This window comes from Debaryomyces hansenii (genome assembly GCF_000006445.2).
Source record: "Debaryomyces hansenii CBS767 chromosome B complete sequence".
Taxonomy (NCBI): Eukaryota; Fungi; Ascomycota; class Pichiomycetes; order Serinales; family Debaryomycetaceae; genus Debaryomyces; species Debaryomyces hansenii.
In genome coordinates, this window is record NC_006044.2 from 910449 (window position 1) to 925477 (window position 15029).

Below are 15029 nucleotides of genomic sequence, written 5' to 3' on the forward strand. Positions count from 1 at the left end.
TCATCTTAAATACCTACATTATCGGTGTTATTGAATACTTGGTCAAGGGGTAACTCGCTGAAAATATCAAAATGGATAGCCTGCTCCAAATCGAAACCATATCTATCGATATTGGAGTTGTTATTCTGGCTTGAGAATGGAGTGGTCGCTTCCTGAGACTTGTTAAACCCCGTAGCCATAGGTCCTTTTTGAGACGATTCATTATTATCCATAAAACTAACACCGGGAGAATTTGTGAAACCATTTGCCATTCTTTGAGAATCATAACTCAAAGGATCACCGCTTTCTGGAATACCACTATCGAACATTTTATTATCATATTTTACAGAAAGCATTTGGAACCACAATTTATCAATTTCTGCATTATCAACATAATTAGATTCGAAGCCTTTATAAATATTCTTATTCTTCAATCTTGAATCGCCATCGTTCTTATCAATATTATAAGTAGTCGGTCTAAAATTTGGAGTGGTTGCATAATTGTTTTCAGTACTAGGATTCAGTCTGGTACTGGGTGTCACGCTTTCCGAATAGAAGATGTTACAGAATTCGGATTGAAATTCGTTGGAAGTCGTTTCAAATTTACCAACCTTGTTTAAGGTTGTTTCGCAGATTTTAATGAGCTCCTCCATTTGTTCGATTGTGAAACGTTGAACGCAGAGATGGCTCGCCTCTTCGTATTTATCCACATAGAAATCTTTGTTTGTAATTGTTTTCAATAAATAGGTATGACCTTTTGTGATTCTCCAAGCATAATAGTATCTATTACTAATCTTTGAAATGGCTTCAATTGAAAATTCTGCACATCTAGTTAAATACATGGATAATTTGCACAAAAGCCTAAAATTTAAGCGATACTCCAGATCAATGATCATCTTCTCGTTATGCCGATTGTCGCGAGTCATACTATATATGATGAAGTTGGTCTTCACCAAGCATGCGAGATTTACTTGGTTTGATTTGTGAATAGTCATCTCAAGAGTCGGATTAATAACGAAGTCACAAATCATATCACTATTACCTAACAAATCAAAGTAACGTGGCATAATGTCTCTAGTAGCGATTAATATCATCTTTTTGAGATAGAAAAATGATAAATTCACATCTTTCTCTTCATAATAAAGATATAAGTGAAAATAAAGCGAAACAAAAAAAGCATTAATTGACAAATATATTTTTGTTCTGAAGTTCCTAGTGAATACGTATGCATGACAATTTTTCTCGAGAGGCTTTAAACATTCATCCAAATTACCATATTCATCGTTCAAAATTATTTCAAGATCTGACAACAATTTAGTCAATTCTGACATTTTCGTTTTGCCATTAACATTCAATACAAGTAATAGAATCTCTCTCATCCGTATACAAGCCCCACCACAAGAAAAAAAGGCTTGTGTAACATTTTTATCCATACCAGGGTCAAGTGTATTCTCGTTTCCCTCTTCGAAAAATGGTATTTTAGTATCGAAAAACATACTATCAACAGACAACGGATTGCCAAAACAAAATCCGAGGTACGAATCAAGAAAACATAACGAATGCCATATCTTTCTTCCTAAGTGATTCATTTTAGGATCATTACAAACATCAGGGAAGTTATCTGGTTCTCTATTTAAACCTAGTGAGTAGGCCATTTGGATCAACATCGCAGTCAACACTTGGGCATCCCCACCATCAGCACCATCGCCGTCTTCAGGGGCATACATATGATATAGTCTCATATACAAGCCCAACTGCAAAACCGGAAAGCTAGATTTTCTTAGCAATTGGAATTGATCCAAACATAATTGAGCAACATCAATTGTATTGATATTAATTGGGTTCGATAATAAGAATTTGATATCTTGAGCTTCTGGGCTTGGGTCGGTAGTGTTTAGCCGTTCCTCATTCACTGAACTTTTATTGCAGAATAAAGATAGGTATGATAATCTTAAAACTACCAATAGTATTCCAATGTGAGCCAAATCTAGCCTTCTTTCAACCTTTACTTGTTGGATTTTCGTATCCTCAAAAGACTTAGGCCCTAGTATTTTACTGATATCCCTAATAAGTGACTCTTCGTCTATAAACGGCATAAATGGGTATAACCAAGCAAAGTACCTATCAATAAGTTTCCAAATAACTTTTCTTGTGGGCAATATTATTTGAATTTTGTCGATAAGATGTAATTGAATTTTATCACTGAGTCTCAATTCTTTACCAGCTTGTCCTTCATAAAATGTAAGTCCTAATGGTAATGCATTCTCATTCAACTTTGATTTCTTGTTGTACAGATCTGTTCTCGCTTTCAAGACATTCGTATAAGGAACCATATCATCATATCCATCAGTTTCTAAGGCCCTCTTTTTGAAGTATGCCTCAGCGTTATCTGACTTGTCACCATAAAACGTAGACGTAATAACATTTGTGTTTTCTTGCGTAACCTCATGTCTTGATTGTGAAAACATCATACTGAAATTATTTTCTCTGGATGACTTCTCCTTTTGCTCAATCATGTAATCCCATAAAATTCTCAATCCGGAGTCCTTCTTCATTAATGAAGACCATGCGAATGGTCCAAAGCTGATACGTCTCATGGGTTCTTGTACATGAATGGAAGTATAATTCTCATAAAAATTGATCGTCTCGTTCTCATCTCCGTACGGATTAATACCACTGAGCGATTCGCGATCAGACCTACTTGACCTAGTACTCTGAGTGGACGAACTATTCAAAGAATCAACCGAGCTGGGTGTATTTCCGAACAGAATATCACATTGAGCACCCTCAGCTTTTCCAGAATTTATGTCCAGCATATTCCAGTTAATTGGAGGCAATTGAATCGACGCGTTGTTCTTCTTCACTGGATATGGGGATAGTTTAATTGGCGAACCTATTGGTGACATCATTTCAGACTTGATACCCACAGAGTCTCCAGCACCCAACAGCTTGATGTCATTGAACTTCGGATCAAGCTTAGATTGCGACGTCAGTGCTTTCAATAGGCTCTCAATTTGTTGCAAGCGCCCCTTTAGATCATCTAACTCTTCTTTGGGTATCGTCACCTCTTCCGGCGTATTGGGGTTATGACTAATATTCGAATGTTTGCCATTGCTCATGCCGCCATCGCTTGCAGCAAATGTCATCGGATTTTTGGCACTATGAATATAAGGAAGTGAACCATTATTAGAGTCATTTTCTGAAATCCCATTATTTTGATATACACATGAACTCGTTATCTTTGCCCTGATACATTGGGAACATGGATGGCCCTTATCACATCTAATCTTTTTCTTCTTACAATTATCGCATACAAGGCTCGCCCTCTTACGCTTTCTTAGACTTGGATCACTCATCAGCGGTATAGCTACTATTTTTGAATTAGAAACCCTCAGGACGTCTAATGTCTAGAAGGAAAGAAATAATACAACAATGTCTTCTGAATGAAGACTATATGATGAATTAATAATCTACAATGCGGACTTAACCCAAAATAGAAGTATTCCGAAGCCGTGATAATCCCATAAAAATCTATTACACAAAGATACACTATACTATATTTCCGCTGAAGAGTTGGTCTAATGGTAAGTCACTAAACATATCAAGGTCGTCGGTGTTGCCAAAGTCAAAGGGTTGGTTAAGCAAATTATCAGTCTGAATATTTGGTCCTTGGAAATGATAATTGTTGCTTGGGGATTGATTTTGTTGTTGATTTTGATGTTGATCTCGGAAATTTCGGCCAGACGTTTGGTATTGGCCCTGATATGGACTTGGGTATTGATTATATGAGTCACCTTGTTCCTGTGCTTGGTTTGTACCCAGTTCGCGCCCCAGACTACCATATAAGTCTGTCGCTCTTTTGTCAGCATTCGACAATCCGGTGGAACTCGAAGGACTATCTTGATTGTGTATAAAATTTCTCTTTTGGTTCTTCATGGAGAGCATTTGCAACCATAATGCGTCGATTTCGGCACTGGTACCAAAATTAAAACTATCAAAGTCACTAGTGGCCATCATTGGTGCAGAAGGTTCTGTAAAAGGCTCAGGCACATGCGTGGTATCGTAGTCAATCAGGTCATCGATTATACCAAGAGAGGAACTGGGTGAGTTTGTTGCTGAAGTATTGATCAATATACTTGGCATTTGTGGTTGATTCTTCAAATCGAACAACCTCTGAACTTGATAATCTTCACAATGAGCACTAATAATTGAGTTTAATCTGGCAAAACTGCCCTCGGTTATATCTATTAGTTCCTGTAGTTGATGAGTTGCTATATTTTCAACACCAATGTCACAGTTCATATTTTGAAGGTAAAACTCTTCATTTTTAATAATTCTTAGCAAAAAGCTATGACTTCTATTAAGACCCCAAGCGTAATAATATCTTTGACTCATGATTGAAGTCCCCAAGATGCAGACTCTTGCACAGTTTTCAAGTAATACGATATATCTACCCAACTTCTGAAATCTAATTTTATAATTAACGTCCGAATTTAGCTTCATACGATGATCTGGGTCCCTGACCATACGGTGCAACGTATAATTGGCTCTAACCAACATGGAAAGATTTATTTCATTAATAATATGAATAATTCTCTCTAAATGTGGGTTAATAAGTAAATCAGCCCCTTCTCCAAATATCTCTTGACCTTTGCATACATGCAAGAATAAGCTGGGTGTTAACTCAGCTATGCACGATGATATTTTCTTCCTGTAGTAAAAAGATAAGCTATGATTTTTTTTTGCATCATAATGCGATATCAAATAAGAATAAACAGATAAATAAAATCCTTTTAAAGAAAGAAGTACACCTAATTTAGTCATTTTTACAAACGAGTAAGAGACACCTTCAGATTCCAAAACGTTCGTATAGTCACTAGGTTCACCAAATAGCTTATTAGGGCAAATCTCAAGCCGATTTAAATATTTTGTCAATTCAGACATTTTAATATCTTTTCTTAAACTTGAAGTTAGTCTTACAATATCCTTCATTGGGCCATAAATCAAGCCTCCGGCAAATCCATGGCATTTTGCAATAGCTTTGTCCAAATTGTGATTCAAAACATTCTCGTTCCCCTTCCTATAAAACGGAACTTTTGTATCATAGAACATACCAGCCGAAGTCAATGGACTACCGTAAGTATATGCATTCATAAAATCATTGATTAATAGACTATGCCATATTTTCCTTCCCACATTGTTAAGTCTTTCGTTATTTAAACAGTCTTTGAAATTATCGGGTTCTCTGTTCAAACCCATTGAATATGCCATTTGAATTAGGACAGAAACAGAAGCTTGAGAATCCCCTCCGTCAACACCATCACCATCTTCGGGAGCATATTTATGATAAAGTCTGACGAAAAGAGCACATTGCAACACAGGCAAACTATACTTTCTTGAGAATTGAAATTGATGTAAGCATACTTGGCCCGTATTAATTGCGTTTATATGGACAGGATTTGATAATAAATACTTTGCTTCTTGGGCAGCTGGCGATGAATCCTTTGTTGTTAATTTCGCATTGTTAACGGAGCATCTATTGGAAAACAATGATAAATAGGTCAATCTCAAGACAACTAAGAGTGTACCTAAATTAGCCAAATCTATTCGTTTCTCGACATAAATTTCTTTTAACTTCTCATCCTCGTATGATTCAGGCCCAATTATTCTACTGATCTCTCTTCTGAAATCAACTTCATCCAAAAATGGAAAAAATGGATAAAGAAAACGGAAAAACCGCTTTACTAATAACCAAATGACCCTTTTCTTAGGTATGGTGTGTTTAATTTGTTCTACCAATTTGAGCTCTCGATCCACTTGACTATCAAATAATGAAATGCCCAAAGGTAAAGGGCTATTATTTAATGACCGCCTACGTGGACCAACATACGGACCTTTTATAGCTGAATTTTTATAGGGCATATAGTTACTTCTTTCGAAATCCTTCCTTGCAAATTGTTGAGAACTATCTGAGCTAATTTCACCGGTCATTATCTCATTAGTAGGGTTAGCGGAACGTTCAGTTACTGAATTCTGTACTTTATGTCTATTAGGAACATTTGCGTTCATAGGCAAAGATGAGTCAATAGTTGTAGCAACATTTTTACCTTTGCTCTTAGACATTACAAGGGTACCCCCTTTACCACTCTCAAATTTTTCGTATTGACTATATTTTTTCAACAAGACTAAGGGTTTGTCTTTTTTCCATACCGACGACCAGTTGAAAATTCCATTAGAGTTACTAGAAGGCTCCCGTATATCTACAAAGCCGGAATCATCAAATAGGTTGATTGTTTCGTCTTCATCTTGGTAAGGATTCACACCTATGTAGACGCTTTTTGGTTTATATAGCTTATCACTATTCGTTAAGTCGGTTTTTATTGGCTCTTCTGTATAATTTTCATTTTGAATGAAAAGCGTACAGAAACAACAATTGTTCACCTCACCCGGTAAATCGGGGTTATGCAATACCGTGCCTGTCATCGGACATTCTTCTATGTGTTGATTTATTGCTGTATTTTGGATGATTCCATCATCAGAAAGCACTATAGTTTCAGTAACTGCTGTGGGTGCCTTGGCTTCGTTTGACGATGCTTCGTATTTTTGCAATTTTGCGTTTAACTCGTCAAGTTTTGACTTTTCTATAAGCAAAACCGAGTTTTCACTGGCGTCTACACCTTTGGGACTTGCTTTTATGCTTCCGCTGTCATTTTCACCAGCTGTGCCATTAGACGGAAGTACAGCTATCGGGTATCTAGCACTGTCTGTATATCCTGTTGTGGAACTTGTTCTCTGTTTCTTTTTTATAGGCCAATTGTAATCATACTTGCATAGATGTTCTATTTTATTTTTGACACATCCTGAGCATGGACGTCCTTTATTACACTTGATCTTTCGTTGCCTGCAAGCGTTACAGACCAAGCTTGGTCTGTTCCTCCTTCTCACTTTGAGTTCTTCGTTTTGTTCAAGCATAAAGAAGTTGTAAACACATTAACTATAATGCTTTCATCAACATATAGTATGGAATGGGTTACGAATATAGCAGTAAAGTTCAATAAGGTACTAATCCATTATGTCAATCAGTATATTACTGTCTCCAATGTTAACATCGGATTTAATTATGCCGTTTGTGTAACGTTACGGAAAAGTTGCCTAATTGGTCAGTAATATGTTATAACCTATAGATGATACTTTATATATATTCTAACGATGAGTATGGACTAAACTAAGCCTATTGAACAGTTCCGTAAGAATCTTGTGATCCACTAACCAAGCTTTGATCTTCTGAATCTTCTGAATCTTCACTGTCTTCGTTATAGAGGAAAAATTGGACAAAAATGGTGAAATCCAATGCCAAAGTACCAAGCGAGCCGGCTAACCACGATGAGTTGACCCATAAGTAGTACCAACTCATATCAATAGCCAAAATCGAAATGACGTAGGTCAAGTTACCAAGACATGCAAAAAGGAAAAACATGAAAGAAATGCCCTCACACGATTTTCTCTTATAATTAAGTAGAATTTGCGGTATACGTGAGCCCAAATAGAACACTGCACAGAGCCATCCAAAAAATTGGGCAAGAGGATCATATACAAGGTCTTGTGGACTGTGTTTGCCAGGATGATGTTTTCCTCCGCGGTGTGCATCCTTGACGTATGAAATGTACCACCCAACGAGGCCCGCAAATATAACTATCAATACCATCAACGTCTTGTATACCGCCGACATCAATGTCGTTATTTTCGAGTTATCGTCACCTATTCTCACCTCTTGATTGCCCCCTTCCAAGTCTTCGTCATCGCTAAATACAGTAGTGCGTTCTTCGCTCGATAAAGCCGTCTCCAACACATCATCATTCAACGGATTGGCAGGCGATAAGTGTATGAAATCGGCCTTTTCCCCGAGTCCATACACCAAGCATTGCCATAACAAAACCACGTCCGCCAACGTATAATAAATCGCCAAAATAATCATTGTGGGCAAAACTCCCTGCAAAATCGATCCAAGAACATTGAAAACATCACCCGCCAACCACAATATGATAAACAGCAACGATAAGCCATCTGATGACTTTCTACGAAAATTTTCATAAATTTGTGGAGCAAATACAATAATCCAACATGCTAGTGAAATTGATCCCGTAATTCCACTTACAGCTTGTGCGTCGATAATAATAGGAGGAGGAGGCGCCATAATATTCCTATACCCTCAACTTCTAATATACTTGTGTAATTACTATTCAATCAGTACAGATACAATCATCTATCAATGATCATCTACAATTTTGGAACGAACAAGTCGTTGATGATTACGTAATTTTGTGTAATATTCTACGTCATACTACTACTATAGCTTCGATTTTGCATTCATTAAGGAACCTTCATCGTATAACCTCTTAAAGACACGTTGGAAGTAGTTAGCGGCAATGCCTCTCTTGATCTTTAATGTTGGAGTTACTACATTTTTTTCCACGGTCAAAGGATTGATATCAATATCAATATTGTGGAGTCTCTCAAATCCTAAAAGCTTACCCTTCAAAGGGGAGTTAATACTTTCCAAAAACTTCTTTTTGTTCCGTGGCTTGTTAATTTCGGTAATTAACTGTTCGGGTGATAAATCATCCTTGAATGCACAAACATTTTGTAGAAACTTCACTCCCGCAGGGTGTTCTATGCCCACAATTCCTACTAAATACGACTGGAGGGAATCACCATGGACGTATAGTTGGGCAAGAATTGGGTTGGAAGATAAATAGACGTTTTCAATTTTTTCGGGAGATATATACTCGCCCTGGGCCAATTTGAAGAAATTCTTGACCCTGTCTATGATGTAGAGTCTGCCGTTGTCGGGGTTTATCATTCCAATGTCACCAGTGTGAAACCAGCCGTCTTTGTCTAGGGCTTTCTCAGTTTCTTCCGGATCACGGTAATAGCCCTTGAAGATCTGAGGACCTCTCAATAACAACTCGCCTTTATTTTCTTCGGCGTAGTATCCCATTGCAGGAACTTCTTGTACCTTCATTTCGCACCCAACTCCAATACTTCCACACGAGCCTGGTTTTGCCTCGTATGCATCACTCAGCGACACGGCTCCGAACGATTCGGTCAACCCATACAACTGCCTCAACCCGATGCCTAAGCCAGCTTTCAAGTAAATGAGTGTTAAGGGAGAAATTGGCGCAGATGCAGTTTGGGTCCATATCAAGTTGTCGAACCCAAACTTTTTACGAAGGGCCCTGTAAGGTGCATAATTATCGTAATCTTCACGTTCGCCAGTACTACCGTCGGCCTCTTCGTGCTTCTTTAATTTGTAGTTGACAATTTCATTAAGTTTGGCCGAAGTCTCCTTATCGGAATTTGCAATAGCGGATTTCGTTAAGGATTCAATCTTGGTCAAAACCCTAGGAACTAGCGATAAATAATGGGGTTTAAAAAGCTTTAAATCTTCCATTAGGTTGTCGAACAGATTTGGAGGCGTTGCTGGTGGACTAACAGTTAACTGAGGGAATCCTAAATAATACCCAGTAGACAATGCAAATCCAGTAGTCTTTCTCTCGTAGATATGGGTCAATGGTAAAAATATAAACGCCTTCCCATGGTCAACCTGAGGCATTGTACTGGTCAAGAAAGTTATAGCCGTGGCAGCGTTTTCTTGCGTCAACATTACACCCTTCGGTTTAGATCCAGTCGTACCTGAAGTAAAAGATACAGTGTACATGGTTTCTGGCGTTGGTGGTAACTCGTCTATTCTAAATGAGTTACCAATTTTTTCGACGTGATCTATATCAAAAAGAGAAATACCAGAATCTTTAGCCAAAGAGATTAATGATTTATCTTCAGCTTTAAATCTTGAGTTTTCAGATAAATGAAACAATGGGTCCATGGAAACTATGGTTATAAGATCCCGCAATTGATCAGGAAATCTCCTTTTCAAGTCAACAATAACCTTTATCTTATCTCGTGAACTAATAACCACCGGACTCTTGGTCAACTCTAATATATATTTCGTTGCGTCCGTTCCAAGTGTATCATATAACGCCGTATTGGTTAAAGAATATGCCGAACAAGCCAAATCTGCCAAAACCCATTCTAATCTATTGGCGGAAAAAATCGACACAATAAATGAGCAATTACTCTCCCTATCTCCCACAATAGAGCCATACTTTTCCCAGTTACGTAAATGGTTATCGATTTTCTTATGTTCCGGTGAATTCGTTTTGAACTCACTTTCTTGTAAAATATGGAGAATACCCGATCCTAAGTTCTTCCTTCTCTCATCCACTTCTTCATACGAATAACTTCTGAAGTACTTCTCTGATTCGCCCGTTTCATAATTATATGGCCTACTTCCGAGACATGCCCTATCCCTGAACAATTTAACAGAATTATTGAACAATTTATTGTATGTATTCAACTGCGGATGTATGTTGGATACAAGCCTGTCAGTAATTCCTTGATTTCTATAAGTTGGCGAATATGGTTTCTGAACCGAATCGATAGCAACTGAATTGATTGTTTTACTTGACTCTAGTGGTAATGTACTAATAAGAGATTCAACATTGGCCGTATCGTTACACCCATATAAACTGTGCGTGAAATCCTCTGCCAAATTCATTTTTCTAGTTTCACTTTTCCCAATGAATATATTTAAATTAGTTGGAATAATTAGATGGTATTTCAGATAATATATATATCCATGAACGTCTTCTTCGGAAGCTTTCCATTTAGCCTTTAATGTATAGTCAATATCCCCCACATCTCCCCGCATAAAGAAGTTTCCTCATTTCGTGTAGCGACCATAACGTCAATAGGTATACCTTTCCGATGTCTACACTATTCGTAAGATCCGACGATATCCAACCTACCATAAAGATGACGTAGTTGCCATGTTTGTAAGACAAAGATACAGATAATGAAATAAAATTTGTGCAACCAAAGTAAAGTCGCATGAACCAATAGATTTGATTGAAGATAGCATTTATGTAGTATTTGTTATGTTACCCATGGATATGCCACACTACAATAGTGATGGAGATGCATGGTGAAGCTTCCGTGGATATGTTCATTACACATTCAATATATTCCGTAGGGGCACAGTAAATGAGTGAAGAGTTCTCCGAATACCCAGGAGCATAAGCAAATGCTGGAGGTTCTGGCAAATCATTGGAAGTATGGCAAGAACACATATAATACCGTTAGTGTCAATTTCGGTTTAGTATTGGACAACGCAAATGTTCATTCACTAAATTATGGGGTAGATTACCAAATTCTGCTATAAACCAGACCGTGTGTAGAAGTAAAATGGTTGATGGGATGGGCTGGTATTATGTCCCAGGCTCCAACTACTTGAACCGATAATTAAATATGATTTATTTCATGTGTAAGATATGTAATGCTATTTTTGTTTCGTATGATGCTGGCCACTGGCCTGACTCGTATATGCTATGAATGCTATACTCTTCTCAGAGAATTTGACCCTTGGTTCTATTTGCGTCTTCTTTCAAGACACTTGGTCATATGTTGGGCAAACCTTCCCCCAGCAATGCTTCTTCCGCAATTTTCACACTGGAAGTACTTTGACGTTTCAGACACCTTCAACTTCTGTTTGTCTTGGCCATAGATATCTTTGGACGACGACATGATATCGTCTATAAACACACTCTTCTTTTCGTTCTCTCCCAACGTACTTTTGAGCGATCGATATCGTGATACACTTGCTAGCGTTTGCTGTCTTAAGATATTATCAAGCATGTCCTGCAAGAGGGATTCGGCCTTTAAACGTTAATACCATGTATAAAACATATGCCAACTATATTGATTGGTAAATTAATAACACATACTAGAGACTGGTAGGTCACTGGTTTTTCTGTCATTTGATTATTGGTTTGGATTAACCTGATGATGCAAATCTACAATAAAGAAGTTGATCTAGTATGGATCGAAATGCGCAGATTATGAGAAAAAAAATTCCGATGCATTTCGACTGCTAATTCTACTAATCTTCTTATAAAATGTCCACTGAAGAGCAAGATGAAGCTCAGATAACAAGAAATGACGAGGCTTATGACATAGAAGATGACATTCAGGATTGGAATGCTCTAAATAAGTTAACAAAAAATTCAGAAATTATACCTAAAAGAGGTGAAAAAGATTTTGAGCCAGATGGAACGTCAATACAAAGTTCCTTGTTAGATGATTCACGAAATGCTATGTATCAGGCATTGAGCTATCCTAGGGGACATAATCTGAAACAAAAGTTGATATCAGTATGGATGCCGAATGAAAAGAGAGCTTTAGTACCGCATGCCAAAGGAGGGTTTTTTAAGGATATGGGCAAAACAGCAAATTTTGGGAAGAAAATTCAAGGATTATGGTTGGAGCCATTAGAGGTGGTATATCTCGTGGAAAGAGGGTCGATGGCTATCTTTTTAGGCAATGGTGGATTTGAAAAGTTTTTGAATGATCCTAATGAAACGCATTTTGACTACGATGAAAACTTAATGTCATTATCACTCAGTCATATTTACACTTTAGCATTCGATGGTGACAGCAAGCTCATGGATTCGTACATTGTATATGCATATTTAAAACGTCACGGATATTTGATACAAACCTTTAGAAGGCTTGATGGCGAAGACCAGTACTCCAAATACAAACAGTTGCAAGCACATACGACTTTCTTGTCACTGATATTAAGATCCACTACTTCAGCTATTAAGTATTTATTTTCAAGGCCATTATTTACAACATTTCATAGTAAACTTCAAAAATTGGGAATATTTGCATTCTGCTCTTTCCATGATTTGCATTTCAAGACAAAGCATTATTTTAACTACACATCGATATTTCAAGCGTTGAAACTTATACCGTCCTATTCCTCTCTTGATAGTCTAAAGACTTGTCCACCAAAGAATTCTAATTACGTTGTTGATTTTAACGTATGGAAACCAACTCCAAATTTTTCTAAAAAGAATCCACCAAATCCAGATTTTCATATATGTGTAGTCAACACTGACAAAACTAAATTTCCGGAATTAAACGAACTACAGGGACTATTCAATCAAATTAATTACAAGTTTCCTTCCGATGATACTCCTGATGTTCCGGCTAAGTCTACAAAGAAACCGAAAAAGCCTCAAGCGCCAACAAAAAGGGAAATTAAGTTTCAAAGACAGAAGGAGAGACAATTAAAATTAGACCCAAAGATTCAAGCTCGAAATGCATATTTTAAACTTAGAGATAATAAGCTTAAATATGGAGCCTCTGGTAGGTCCATAATTCTTGCTTTGGTTCAAAGCGGTGTTGTTAACTTCATGAACGTTGGGGAAGGCGATTTTGCACTCGAAAACTTTGGAACTGAAGATTTAAATGAAATAATTCCAAGTAGACATCATGGTATTATGTGGAATGAGAAATACTGATGACTATTATGTAAATTACTATGTATATAAATTTATGAATATGTCATGATGCATTTATTGCTTTATTTGCCATTTCTTTGTCCATTTGGATTTACTTGTATCCATTTCAACGCTAGACATAAATTGCTTGAAATATTCTATGGATTCATTGGACAATTTTGTGGTGTCGATTGAAGAACCTTGCAAATAGAATTCAACCAATTTAGACATCCATTTTTCGGCTTCAAAAGCGCTTATTCTGTAGAATAGACCGAAGAATCTGTTGAATTGGGATTTTAGAAGCTCAAGGATCTTCAAATCGTCATCAATATTAACAACGCTACTTCCTGACAAAGCTAACTTATAATTATTATAACTGAATAGTCTCGACGGTATTTTGCTTTCTGATGCTATTATTGATTTTATAGATTCATTATTTAGTAATGTATCAATTAGTTTCTGATTATTAAGTTGATTGGTCGAATATAAGCATTTTTTAACCATTATTGTAAATAGCTTGGAACCCTCTAGTTCCTGTGCCTCCATTAAGCTCAGAATCATCTCAACAGGTGTCACTTCGTTCTTATTTCGAACTTGCTTTTTAATGATTAACTTCTCAATAACGTCGCGGTCATTCACAATGAAGGGAAGCAAATTTAATTCCTTCTTAGTGGATAATGCCTTCATTATTACCAATGGATTTTCTGAGTCATACGGGTAAGGTGGCGGCAATGAAAGTTTTGGAAAGTTGTATTTCTTCTTGGTAAATGTTTGCGTACGTTGGTATTTGGCTAGTATTTCAATCTCTCTAGAAATTCTTTGGAGGCACCGAGAGTCGTTCTCCATAAAATACTTTGCAATTGACTGAAAGTGATTCAAGTTTCCATTGAATGTTATTTCGTTATTTTTAAAGAATGAATTATTCATCTGTAAATATTCATTAGTGAATTCCTTAATGTAATCGTTATATGCATCTGGTATAGTACCCCATATGGTAGGATCATTGCCTATTATCTCCGAATCGTTAAGATACCGTATCACTTTGTACTCAAATATTTCCTCTCCGAATCTCGTGGTAAACTCATTCAAGTATTTAGTATCTTCAAGTGTCTCAATGCTATGCACCAAGTTATTTGTTTTCTTAGAATCTGATTGTTCTTCAGCATCATGCAAAATATCCAATATCTTTTCCATAGTCTTCATTGAAGACGAGTCAAGTGCATCAAATGTTCTAGATAAGTCAATTGGGTCTGATTCTCCAGCTCTATGAGTGATTGTATCCCTTTGCTTTTCATTGACTCCATCTATTCCTTTCGCAACTTTACTACTTAATCTGATACTCTGTAACTTAAGTGGCTTCACCCGCCTCAGGAGGGTCAGTAAAACTCGACTCATGTAATTAATACTTTGGTTTGCTATAAAGAGCTAGTATAGTCATTAGTACAAATTGAAAATCTTGAATTTTTCGCACGTTAAGATACCTTAGGGTATGAGTTTAACAACTATACTACAGCATTCATACCACGTAAGATATGGAAATATGCTAGTTCTTTATTAGTATGCTGACAAGGAGTGTTTCTATTATATATATATGTATATCTATAATACAGTAGTCTACGTCTTTAATCCGGTTTCGCAGAAATGGTAACC

At 36.9% G+C, this 15029-nt stretch overlaps 8 protein-coding genes across 8 annotated transcripts; 1 reads left to right on the forward strand and 7 right to left on the reverse strand. All coding sequences in view use genetic code 12, as the record gives it.

Moving 5' to 3' along the window:
- Positions 1-5: 5 nt before the first annotated feature.
- Positions 6-3335, reverse strand: DEHA2B11616g (DEHA2B11616p; the record flags this gene model as incomplete). Its single annotated transcript, XM_457458.1, has 1 exon — positions 6-3335. One exon carries the CDS (start codon positions 3333-3335, stop codon positions 6-8), a length of 3330 nt encoding a protein of 1109 aa, XP_457458.2.
- Positions 3336-3528: 193 nt separating this feature from the next.
- Positions 3529-6951, reverse strand: DEHA2B11638g (DEHA2B11638p; the record flags this gene model as incomplete). Its single annotated transcript, XM_457459.1, has 1 exon — positions 3529-6951. The coding sequence occupies one exon, from the start codon at positions 6949-6951 to the stop codon at positions 3529-3531; it is 3423 nt and encodes a 1140-aa protein (XP_457459.2).
- Positions 6952-7210: 259 nt separating this feature from the next.
- On the reverse strand, positions 7211-8173 carry DEHA2B11660g (DEHA2B11660p; the record flags this gene model as incomplete). The annotated part of the gene is made up of 1 exon (XM_457460.1): positions 7211-8173. One exon carries the CDS (start codon positions 8171-8173, stop codon positions 7211-7213), a length of 963 nt encoding a protein of 320 aa, XP_457460.2.
- Positions 8174-8326: 153 nt separating this feature from the next.
- On the reverse strand, positions 8327-10747 carry DEHA2B11682g (DEHA2B11682p; the record flags this gene model as incomplete). The annotated part of the gene is made up of 1 exon (XM_457461.1): positions 8327-10747. One exon carries the CDS (start codon positions 10745-10747, stop codon positions 8327-8329), a length of 2421 nt encoding a protein of 806 aa, XP_457461.2.
- A 229-nt stretch (positions 10748-10976) lies between these two features.
- DEHA2B11704g (DEHA2B11704p) lies at positions 10977-11165 on the reverse strand (the record flags this gene model as incomplete). Its single annotated transcript, XM_457462.1, has 1 exon — positions 10977-11165. One exon carries the CDS (start codon positions 11163-11165, stop codon positions 10977-10979), a length of 189 nt encoding a protein of 62 aa, XP_457462.1.
- Positions 11166-11463: 298 nt separating this feature from the next.
- On the reverse strand, positions 11464-11852 carry DEHA2B11726g (DEHA2B11726p; the record flags this gene model as incomplete). The annotated part of the gene is made up of 2 exons (XM_457463.1): positions 11464-11733; positions 11820-11852. 2 exons carry the CDS (start codon positions 11850-11852, stop codon positions 11464-11466), a joined length of 303 nt encoding a protein of 100 aa, XP_457463.1.
- Positions 11853-11990: 138 nt separating this feature from the next.
- Positions 11991-13400, forward strand: DEHA2B11748g (DEHA2B11748p; the record flags this gene model as incomplete). Its single annotated transcript, XM_457464.1, has 1 exon — positions 11991-13400. The coding sequence occupies one exon, from the start codon at positions 11991-11993 to the stop codon at positions 13398-13400; it is 1410 nt and encodes a 469-aa protein (XP_457464.2).
- A 54-nt stretch (positions 13401-13454) lies between these two features.
- DEHA2B11770g (DEHA2B11770p) lies at positions 13455-14774 on the reverse strand (the record flags this gene model as incomplete). The annotated part of the gene is made up of 1 exon (XM_002770068.1): positions 13455-14774. The coding sequence occupies one exon, from the start codon at positions 14772-14774 to the stop codon at positions 13455-13457; it is 1320 nt and encodes a 439-aa protein (XP_002770114.1).
- Positions 14775-15029: the final 255 nt, after the last annotated feature.